This window comes from Myotis lucifugus, unplaced genomic scaffold (assembly GCF_000147115.1).
Source record: "Myotis lucifugus unplaced genomic scaffold, Myoluc2.0 scaffold_168, whole genome shotgun sequence".
In the NCBI taxonomy this organism is placed as follows: domain Eukaryota; kingdom Metazoa; phylum Chordata; class Mammalia; order Chiroptera; family Vespertilionidae; genus Myotis; species Myotis lucifugus.
Window position 1 is genome coordinate 137,504 of NW_005871216.1, and position 12,272 is coordinate 149,775.

At 42.9% G+C, this 12,272-nt stretch overlaps 1 protein-coding gene across 1 annotated transcript in view; it reads right to left on the bottom strand.

Moving 5' to 3' along the window:
• Nucleotides 1-12,272, bottom strand: part of FYB2 (FYN binding protein 2) — a 59,833-nt gene that overhangs the window by 32,741 nt on the left and 14,820 nt on the right. Inside the window, 4 exon segments of the mRNA XM_023759984.1 lie at nucleotides 1,726-1,757; nucleotides 4,243-4,277; nucleotides 6,981-7,081; nucleotides 7,803-7,811. Coding sequence (XP_023615752.1) covers nucleotides 1,726-1,757; nucleotides 4,243-4,277; nucleotides 6,981-7,081; nucleotides 7,803-7,811 — 177 coding nt within the window.

Below are 12,272 nucleotides of genomic sequence, written 5' to 3' on the forward strand. Positions count from 1 at the left end.
ATATGTAGACAAGCAGCTGCCCTGGAGGAGGATACAGTCAAGGCGGAGAGTGAATGAGAAACAGGACCAAGAACAGAATGCTGGGGAGCATCAGCATCCATGTGAGAAGTTCCGTTTCTGGCCTTACTATGAACTAGATGGTTCTACAACCATGTTTCAATGGAAGGCAGAGAAAGAAGGGCCCTCCAATGAAAGAAGAGGTGGGCATGAAGAAGGGAAAAACAGCAGAAGAGTGCTGTTCTGAGAGACGAGGGAGGGGAAGAGTTTTAAGGAGTTTCATTCACTCATCTAATTACTCAGCACTCTTGTTCACCATTGAAGCATTTACTGGTTTTCCTGTGATGAACAGGGACTGTGAAATGAGGACTGGGTTCTAATTCCCACTGTCCCTCTTTCTAAGTCTAAGATTAACCTTCCTAAAAATCAAATTTTCTCATGTATAAATGAAAGGTCACAATGCCAATTTCCACGGTTGCCATAAGAACGAAATGTGATAAAAGTGTTGAAAGCCTCACATTGTTTATAGCATGCCTTCTTCTTCATCAAAGCATATTCTGAGTTAGGATCACCCAGTTCTTTTGTTCCCATTGCAATTATTGATATTTCCTCTAAAGCAGGGCTGGGGAACCATTTTTCTGCCACGAGCCATTTGGATATTTATAACATCATTCATGAGCCATACAAAATTATCAACTTAAAAATTAGCCTGCCGTATTTGGTCAGACATTTAAGTAAGTCACTCCTAATGTCTTGGCAGGGCCAGACCAAATGATTTTGAGGGCCTTATACGGCCCTTGGGCCAGACATTCCCCACCCCTACTCTATAGCATTTACCTGCCTTATTGACATATATGTCCTTTGTAATCCATCTTCCTATCCCCCAGACCTTAAGAATAATATTATGGGGGAGAGGGTGCATTATCTCTGCTTTGAAACTCTTTCATGGTTCTCCCTGACCTACCGGACAAAGCCTAAATTTGCACCATCCAATACAGTGGTCACAGTCCACATGTGGCTATTGAACACTTGAAATGTGTCTCATTCAAACTGAGCTGTGCCAGGAACACCAAGAACAAGGAAACATGGGCCTTGCCCACAAGTAGCTCACAGCAAGAGAGTGGGCAGGAGGGTGAAAATCAACAGGCATGCTAACAAACACAACACACAGTGACACTAGTGCAAACTCATGGGTACCTTACAGACAGTGGTGCCACAGGGAAGGGACTGGTTACCTCTTCCTGGAGGAGGGGAATCAAGGAAGGCTTCTTGTAGGAGGGACATTTGATGGTCAGTAGGCGTTTGCCAGATCATTAAGTTGGGGCGAGTTAATTAAATGGGCAAAGGAAAAGGGACTTGAGACTGCATGGTACGTTTGGGAAATGTTAAGTTCCTGGGGATTCCCATGATGGTTCCATGCCTGCTGGATTGCGTGACACTTCCTCTAATCCAGGAGTCTCAGAGGAGAGTGGCGAGGCCTCCGTAACTGCTAAAGCCCCAGTGGCTCGAAAATAGCTCCCATGTGCTGTGTTTGCTCAGTGACAGCAGTGTGGGCTGGAGCAAGGCGAGGGGGACGGGTCCCTGAGCACCTTCTCTGCACCAGGTGCCTGGCCAGGCCCCGAGGTGCTGAGCCAGGTCAGACACTGGAATCAGAGCTGCACCATCGGAGACACTAGTTCAGTCATCAGGGGCTGGATTACTCCCTTTCCTTTTGAAGATAAAACTCACCTATGTTCTTGGTGAAGGAAACTCTTCCAAGGCTGAAAGTAAAGAGGAAAATGGTCATTTTCATAAACCCACCCTCATCAACCAGGTCTCTGCTTGGTTACAGATCATTAGAGACCAGACTGCAAGGAGAGGTGGGTGAGATCTCAGCACAAGCAAATGTAGACACTGACAACAGAAACTTCCACGCACTGTTCCCAGTGGGGCTGAAGGTCAATCCGAAAAGAAAACAAGCATTTCTGAAATGACAGTGTATGCCAGCGGGAATGTATGATTTCACATAGAGAAATAAACAGTTTGCTGCATACCTTTCCAGGAATGCATCTGTAGAATGGAAAACTTTTAAATCATATGAGGAAGTACAAATTTGTAATATTTGAACAATACAGTATTTCAGTGGACAAATTGGAGAGTGTGCAGGTCATGCTGGGAATTCTCCAGCATTGATCACGCACCCAGTGATCCAAATTCAACTCTACCATGGTCTGGTTTTGACTCCATGAAAACTGTGTCCCATTGATGACAACACAGTCTTTATGTATTTACTCATCAAAGCGCTGGTGCCATTCCGTATTTGGAATCTAGCCAAGAACTTGAAGAAAACAGAGACTATCCCAGCATCCAAAATGCTGCCACATAGTCCAGGCCCAGCAGCTCAGCACACCAAGGCCTCCATTCAGGGCCCACTGGTTTCTCTTTCCTGTATCATCTAGCCACTCGGATGGCAGCACTGGTAGGACCAGGGAGACGGACCTCATCTCAGATCTCTGCTCTGTTATTACAGGTTACAGAGCCCCTCCGGGCCCCGAATTCTCACCTGTAGAGTGGAAGCAGTGTACCCGCTCACCAGTGATGCTGTGGATGAAGTCCTACCATGTACGCACCAGTGCCTGGCACACACAGACCTGGTCCATACCCGCCTGAGCACACGAGGGACTCACTGATAGACACGGAGATAGTGAGAGTAGAAAGAAATGACAATCGTCAGAAAACGATGACAGCACAGACTTGTGGTGGTTTGTGTGAGGGCAACTGGTCTGCACACCTGCAGGGGCCCAAGAGCATCTCTTAGGAGCATGGACTGTCCACTCAGCCCCCTGCACTCCCGTCACCAGGGAAGAGTGATAGCAGTTTCCAGCCACCAGGAGAGAAAATCCTGAGATGAACATAAACATGTCTGAAGGCTGAAAGTTTTAGTTAAAATGAAGAATACGTTCACGCTGCTTTATTTTGCGAGGGAAAGAATTTGGTCCTTCGGAGAGCGCACTGCACAGAGAAGCTGATTATTTGCCCACGCTGTCAGGTAAGGGAAGCATTTGAATAGAATGCTTCTGCGCTCGCTAGTAGGAATAATAACCACCCAGAGTTTTCTAGCCACAGATGACCAGTCCTTTCCAGTAAGCCCAGAAAACTGGAGCAGAAAGTTAAAGGCTCTAGACTAATGGTACCCAATGAGAAAAGAGTAGAACCCTAACGGACCTAGTCACAGAGTTAGGTGAGTGCCTACTGTGTGCCACCTGCAGTGCTGGATGCTTACCTCCTCTGTCTCACTTAGTTCTCACAGAAGTTTAGTGAGACACGTACTGGGCCCCTTCTGCACTGACATCTACCACTGCAGGTGTGGTAACCACAGGAATGCGCATCCTGCCCTCTTGGAGAACACACCATTTTACAGAAGATACAATGGGAGCTGGGAGAGACCATATGCATGGACCAGACTCCAGGCACTAGCTCTTAAACTGTGCATCTGAATTTACCTTATAGTCATTCTCACAATGATCCCAGCGGTGGGCATTTCTGTTACCTCCGTTCTACAGGTGAGGAAATGGAGGCTCAGGCTGCACAGCCAGCGGCTGGGATCAAGGCCAGGGATTGTGCTTGGGCCCTAATCAAGTTGCTACACTGCCTCCAAGGAGTCACCTGGCACTGTGCCTACCAGGAGGCCAGAGGATGTGCCTTCAAGGTTTGGGCAGTCTGTGAAAGCCTGGGATGTGCAAATTTGTCTTGTGCCCAAGACATCTTCCCCCCGAAGAGACAGTAAGTAAAAGCCAGTTGGCCGCCAAAGATGAGGGGCTGGGAGTGGATGAGGATCAGCGTTTCCCATTCCATCACACGTCTTCTGTCTCTGACACTGGGGCTCAGGCTTCAGAACCTTATCAACTGGAGTCTGAGAGCCTCAGACATCAGGGGAAAACTGACAACAAGGACCTTTTCTCCCTCCTAATCAAAACTTCGGAATAAACTCTGCACACTGTTTTAGTTAGAAAGTTGTTAAGAAGAAAGGAAGTATCAGCGTGATTCAGTGGTTGAGCATTGACCTATGAATCAGGTCAAGGTTTGATTCCTGGTCAGGGCACATGCCCAGGTTGTGGGCTCAATCCCCAGTGTGGGGTGTGCAGGAGATAGCTGATCAGCGATTCTCTCTCATCATTGATGTTTCTCTCTCTCTCTCTGTCCCCCTTCCTTTCTAAAATCAATAAAAATACATATATTTAAAATAAAGAAGAGAGAAAACAATACCTTTTGGAGTTCTTCAATTCCAACTTCATAAGTTGCTAAAATAAAGATGAAAAAGAATGATTTCAAGGCAGTTCCTTAGAGCACCAGTTTCATACAGTACCCAGTGTGAAATCAATTATGCAAGACCAGAGTTCAGTGTTCTCCACCTTCACACGGATCTATGTAAGGCTTGATCAAGGTGGTTTGGGAAGTTCGGGGTCAGTGATCACAGTTTTAATTTCGTGGGGATTTCCAGGATGGAATGTACAATCAATGAAAACATTTGAAACAATTTTGAGTTTCTTGTTTGGGTAAATACATTCCTTCCCTATGATTAAGACATTAAGTGCCCAGCCTGTTTTGTCTTCCAGACGGAAAGTGTAGTGCCAGTCACCGGTGACTGATTGGGTGCTTAATGTGTTAAAAGCAATCACTGAAATTGAGTGGTAGCACTCAGAAGACAAACTTGAAAGGAAAAGGAAAGGGGGAAAAAGTCAGAAACAGTCTACATCCCATTTCAACAAAATGACTGCCATAGCATGTCTAAAAGTGTTTTCTCCCACCCATCTCAAGTTTCTTAGTGCAGCTTGAAAAGAGGAGTCGGACCACAACTCAGGCTGGAAAACCTTTTGATTTTTTTTTAATAGTTCTGTGGATTTTATTTAATGACATGATGCCAACCTAACAAACACAAGTAGTGGCAAGAATTTGGGTTCAAAACCCAGTCCTGATACTACCTGTGGGATTGCAAACACATTACTTCATTTCTTTGAACCTCAGCTTACACATCTATGAAATGGGGTCAGTTGGTATCTGCCATACAGAGATAATGGGAAGATTAAAGGAGTTGATGTAAGAAACTTAACATACCTAGCAGGTCACTGTTGTATAGAAAGTGATGTGTTTTTTTTTTTTTTTAATAAAATTGCTAGTTTGATGTTTCCTTGCTTAAAAGTTATCATAAAAGTTTTACCTTACTGTTAATGAGTGCATAATGAGTAGGACCTCCCCTCCCCATTTCTTTTTTTCCTCTCTCTGCTAGAGTCCTGAAGCTTTAGTTTAGAAAACTGACCAAACGTCATGTTGCATTCTTAAGCCATAATGATTCTAAACATACAACCCATTTTTAAAGGAAAGGAAACCCTAGGTTTTCCATTGGGACTACCCACATGGGATTGTTGACACACAGACCTAAAATTCTGGGTGGATGATTAATAATATGTAAGTCAACTTGGATAATTGTACACTGTTATTTTTACTGGTTTTTGAATCAAACATTCTGCTATTACTTGCTTTAAAAACTTTGTTTAGTTATCAATACATTTAAAATGACCGCTTATGACACAGATGGCCTCATCCATTCAAAGTATGGATATTTTTTCCAATTTAAAAAATACCTTCTTTCCTTCCTCAAGTTTATTTACCATATATATTTATTTAAAGAATTAACAAATCATGGTTTTTTTGCTTCTCCTTGCCATTGGGTGGGGGAGATATTAGGATTCTGTCTTAGATATGGGGTAACCAAGGCTCAGAGATACCTTACTTGACAAGGCCAATAAAAAAGGGTGATACAGTCCCTTCCATAGCCCGGCTGGTGGAGCGGAGGACTACCAAAAAAGGGTAATGCATGCACAGTTAATAACACATTCATAATTTAATGCTGCTTTTAAAACAAAGTTTAATAGTAAGTCTTGCCATAAAAACTTGCTCCTGAGATAGAAATGTAAAGTTCAAAGGGCTGGACCCCAGAGGGTCAGGAAGGGACTGGAGTCCTTGTTCACATTTCATGCAGAGTTAGATAACCCTCTCCACTGAACAGCAGCATCCCAGCTTGGAGAAGAGGACAACTATCAGAGGGGAGAATGAAAACCTTCTTGAAGGAGAAGCAACATAAAGTGGTGGGAAGAGCGTGGATCTCAGAGGCAGTCTGAGCCCATTTCACATTATAGCTCTACACATAGCCCTTATGTGACTTTGGTTACTCAATCTGACCTTGAGTTTCCCATCTCTCAAAGTGGGTTAAAATCACCCTATCAGCAGGATGTACACAGAAGACCTAACACAGAACTGGGACCAATCACACAAGGTCAGTAAATGCTAGTGTTTATTCTGGCACCAACATGTACTCCTTTCATAGAGAACTGACTGATCCTACAGGCAGAACAGAGACATAGAAACTTGTGGAAATGCTATGAGTCTCTGCTTCTTCATCTTCTCCCCTGAAAGGGTCTCTTTTTTTCACATAAAAGTCTGAGCTTTTTTGGCGATACCAGAGACAGGAAGACGTAACTCTGAACCATTGGTCAGAGCCATTAAATGAATCGTATGCTCCTATCAAGGCTAAACACAAAAGGGACCTAATTCCCATGGTCTGTTATCTTCCTCTCCATACATGAAGCTTCAGGAAAGACATTGCAAGAAGAGAGATGAAGGTTGAATATGAGGACAAGGAAGAAAAACGAATCGCCATATCTTGATCTTTCTCTCCCACATAGCGACAAAAGGCAAAGCATCTAGATCAGTGAAGAAAGGCCAGAGGAGGGCAGAGAGAAGGCAGTGCTGAGTCCTGAGATAGCACGCATGCCCAACTGGATGTATTTATATTTGTAAGAGACTAGACAAAGGAGGGGGGAACTATATGATAAAGCAGCATGGCTGTGGATGTTTAACTTCATAGTCAGAGGGGAGAAAATACAATTTTTGACACATTTTCATTCCACACGGGGTTACAATATTAATTGGCTTAGCAGACTTACAACCAGCGATTTCTTTTGCAGTGCGCAGGTTAATGGAGTTGCCAGAATGTCTCAGATATGGAATTATTGCCTCATAATTATGTGGTTCTTCAACTTCAGCACTGAGAAGCATGGAGAAAAGAAGGTTAGTCAAAATAAAATGTTTCTTTAAACATTTTGTATTGTAAAACTTTTTTGTATTTTTTCCTCATTAGAGAGGTAATATAAGTATGTCTGGCCAATATGGTAACCTGAGCAGACATGGAAGGCACACCATCCCTGTTCTAAAGACATAGGAATTCTGGATAAAATATAACAATGCAAAGACTTATACAAAGAACACCTAACTCATCTAGACATCAGTAAGGTAAAAATCTCCAGGTGCCAGACATCAAGAGGAAACTCACAATTAAAGATGTAAATGAGAACTGTAACCAAGGGACTCAGAGGCAAATGGGAACCAAATAAAGAAAGATCTTAGCGATTGGTTGACTGGGGACCTAAGGTCTGAGTTGGAAGTTATGTCTGAGCCACAGGCCTCATCTGAATGGGAAGCTGAAACTGAGCCATCAGCATGAAGTCCAGAGTCACAAAATGCCATCCCATCTGCAAAAGGAGTTCTAAAACTATTGGTGCACTCTCCTAGGTTCTGAGCAGGAAGACTGCTGCCTGACAATGGCCTTAGAGCTAAAAGAGAGTCCCCATGAGATACCAGAAACTTGCACAGGTGTGGGTTCCAGATGCAGACTGTCTGTGTAGTTCTAAGATGCAAAGCCAAAAGGGTGCTTGAAATGCAACCCTACCCTCTGCTAAAGCAACTCTGAAATTACTCAGTAAACATACTTCCATATCCTTGGACACCTATGATTTCTAAAGAAACAGTTCCCACTACAAACAAGCTTATAGTCACAACTGCACACCCCACCAGGAAAGGAGCCACCATAGATAGTCGGAAGATATAACTCAGGAGAATTAAATAGCAGAATTATATGAATGTGGCTTTAACATAAATACATTTTATGTGTTCAAAGAAATAAAGCGAGGGACAAAAGCCATTAGAGGGTGTGAAAAAAACATGTACAGTAGGAGACAGGAGAAAGAAGTTATAGAAATAATAAATATAATTCTTAAAATAAAAATTTTAATGTATAGGTTGAAAAGTAGACTGGGTGCAGCAAAAGAGAGAATTAGTGAACTAGTTAAATCTGAGGAAGTTACCCAGAAGGTAGCACAGAAAGATTAACAGATGAAAAATATTAAAGGAAAAGTTAACAGTAGGGAGGATAGAATGAGAAGGTTCAACACACACACACACACACACACAATCCCCAAAAATGTATACACACACTTTGAATAATTATAAAGGCAGTGTTAATTAAGAATAAAATGGCCCAGCCAGTGTGGGTGGTTAAGCATTGACCCATGTACCCAGAGGTTGCTGGTTCGATTCCTGGTCAGAGCACATGCCCGGGTTGCAGCCTCAAATCTCTGGTGGGAGCCATGTAGGAGGCAGCGATTGATGTTTCTCTCTCATCGATGTTTCTCTCTCTCTCTCTCTCTCTCTCTCTCTCTCTCTCTCTCTCTCTTTTCCTATCTCTGTAAAATTCAATAAAACATATTTTAAAAAAGAATAAAATGGAATTAAAATATTAAATAATAATATGATGGTGAGAGAAAGCTATGAGAATTATTCTCAGGTCTTTATATTGTTTAGGAGCAGGGTAGAGATTTTGACTAACATCAGACTTAATTGTAGATGTCAAAATTTAACTGTAATCACTAAAAAAGATTGAAACAGAATATTTAACTTCTCACCCAGTAGAAGGAAAATATGCAATAAGAAAACTTAAATGTTTAAGAAGGCAGAAAAGGAAGAAAAAAATCCAAGTAAAGAAATTTCATAGTAAATTTAAAACATGAAATATAATGGGAAAAAGTCCAAATAGATCAAGAATCATAAGAATGCAGAGATGAACCTACTCTAATAAAATATAGATTGTTTGACTTGCTGTTTTAAAAATCCAGCTAATGCTGCTATAAAGCAACAGACAAACCAAAGCGCTGGCATTGATGAATGGGAAAGAGAGCCAAACCAAATACTAACCAAAAAGAAAGCTTAGGTAGGTATATTAATAGTAGACCATACTTTAGCATGACTGTTCAAGAAAATGAGAGAAGGTATACACACACAACCACAGAGTAGAAGTAAAAAAGAGGACAAAACTGGGGATAGCTTCAGGTTCTTAGAAATCTATGAGGATGTTATGATCAGTTCTCTGCCAATAAGTATGAAAGTCTAGAGAAAATCAGCAAATTTAGTGAGAAATATAAAATTATCACAGTGACTAAAGAAAAAATAGAAAGATGGATAGGCCAATAAACCATAAAAGGGCTTGAATAAACAGTGCACAAACCCACAGTCCCCCCTACCCACCTCCACATTCTGCCCATCTGTGGTGAGGTTTAATGACTAGTTTCAGAGGGAAAAAAAAGGAAAAGCTATGCTACTCATTTTAAAATGAAAGAATAATTTTGATATGAAAACCACAAGATGACCAAACAATGAAAGAAAAATATAGCCCAATCTCACTTAAGACATTTTAGCCCGAATAAAATAGTAGAAAAATGAATTAATCAGTAATAAAAACAACTAAAATTTCCCCAAGACTTCAAGGATGACTTAACATCAGAAAATCTGTCATTGCAATTAATCATACTAAAACAATGAAAGAGAAAATAAAACCCCACTCAGATTATTTTAATAGATGCAAGAAAGCATTTCAGGTAAAACTTTCTTAACTAGATTAACCTCCAAAAATGTCACAATAGAAAAGTGGAATAAAAGGAGTTAATATGTAAACTCTATTAGGAACTCCTGCAATAGAAAGACAAAGAAACCAATAGAAAATTGGACAAAAGCATATGGTAGATATCACAGAAGCAAACAACTAAATAGTTTATAAGTAAATTCAAAACTTCACAGTAACTGGGGAAATAGAAGTCAAGACAATGAGAATTTGGTTCCACACCCTTCAGTTTAGCAAGAATCTTAAAGTTTGAAAAACATCTCATTTAGCAAGAATATGGAAAACAGGAACTCTTCATACAGGATTGAGAATATGAATTGGAACAACTATTTTGGAGGATAATTTTTCAATACCTAGCAAAACTAAAGTTGTTTATTTATTCTTGTTTAGCCCTTCTAACTCTAAGTTAAAAAAAAACAACCTAAAGAAACTTGCTCATATTTACCTGTAAATATATGAGGATGATTGTTGCAGCATCATTTGAAAGGTTGAAAATTTAAAGCCACCTTCATGTTCCTCATTAAGGGAATATGTGAACATACTGTGATATGTTGTTTATATAAAGAAATACAGGCAATGTGTAAATGGAATGAATAAACTAGACTTACACACATTAACATCCTATATAATAAAGAGGTAATATGCTAATTGACCATCATCTCCTCACAAGATGGTGGCACCCACAGCCACAAGATGGCAATGCCCAGACCCCTCAGCCCCGCTGGGGGGTGGCAGGCGCATGGTGCAGCCGGGCCCGTCCCCAGGCAGGCCTGGCTGTGCCGCACGCCTGCCGCCGGAGTCCCTCAGTCCCCTCAGCCCCACTGGCAGTGAATTTTCATGCGACCATTTTCTTTTTGATAAATCCTTACCCTAGGATATGATTATTTCTTTTAGATCATCTGTTCTCAGGGAGCAGGCCTAAGCGAGCAGGTGGGCAGTCCCCAAGGGTCCCAGGCTTTGAGAGGGCGCAGGCTGGGCTGAGGGACCCCCCGTGTGCATGAATTTTCATGCACTGGGCCTCTAGTATAATATGAAAACACAGCTTTGGAAAAAAATCAAGTTGCAGAAGGTTAAAATAAGATGCCATTTATACAAAAACTAGAGGCCCGGTGCACAAAATTTGTGCACGGGAAGAGGGGTGGTTCCTCAGCCTGGCCTGTACCCTCTCTCAATCCAGGACCTCTCAGGGGATGTTCGACTACCAGGATCAGGCCTAAACCAGTCTAAACCAGCAGTTGGACATCCCTCTCACAATCTGGGACTACTGGCTCCTAATCACTCACCTGCCTGCCTGATCGCCCCTAACCACTCACCTGCCTGCCTGATTGCCCCTAACCGCCTCTGCCTGCCTGCCTGATTGCCCCTAACTGCTCACCTGCCTGCCTGATCACCCCTAACTGCTTGCCTGCCTGCATGATCACTCCTAACCACCCCTCCTTCGCCTGGGCCCCAGTTTTGTCAGGAATCCCTCCTTCGCCTGGGCCCCAGTTTTGTCAGGAAGGACGTCTGGAATGACGTCCAGAAGACGTCAGGTCTATCTGGTAGATGAAAAATACTATACCTTTAACAGATATGTGAGTTTGTAGCTAAAGTGTAAGAAATATACTAAATGAATCCACTCTTGCATTACCAGCTGGAGTTGCCTCTGGGAAGGGAGAAAGAGAAATGGGACTGGGGAGTGAGACCAAAGGGACTTCAACTGTGTCCACAGCAAATGTAAAATAATGATTTCACACTGGATGTGGACAGTAGAGGGGAGAAAAATTACCCATAATTCTCCCACCTTAACACAAGTGAGGTCTCAGTACTTTGGTATTTTTCCTGGTTTTATTTTCCATTTAAAGGCATATCTGCATAGTTGTTACAGACAATGAAAAGGTGGCAGCATTCTCTTTTATTTTTTTCTCTCCATTTATTATTATACTAGAGGCCCAGTGCATGGATTCATGCGCTGGTGGGGGGTGGAGCCTGTGGGGATCAGTCCGCTGTGGGAGTGCCACTCATCCTGGTCAACCAAGTGGCACTCCCACTGTGGAAGTTCACTGACCACCAGAGGGCAGCTCCTGCATTGAGTGTCTGCCCCCTAGTGGTCAGTGCACATCATAGCCACTGGTTGATCAGTCATTCTGGTCATTCTGATGTTCGTTCACTGGGCTTTTATATATATAGACTAGAGGCCCGGTGCATAAAATTCATGCACTCGGGTGTGGGGAGGGGTCCCCCAGCCTGGCCTGTGCCCTCTCACAGTGCAGGAGCCCCACGATTGATCACCCCAAAGAAGTAGGCCCCGCCCACCTATCTGGGGCTCCTTGATGGATTGCTCCAAAGAGGTAGGCCGGAGCTGAGGGTCCTGCCTCCACAGCATGCGGAGCCGCAGGACCCGCCTCCTTCGTGCGAGGTGGTGGAGACACCAGTGAGAACAAGGCAGTGAGAACTCTCCGCCACAACCCGCCACCTCTGTGCGAGGCCACAGGGACTCTCCACCGCAACCCGCTGTGCTGGGGAG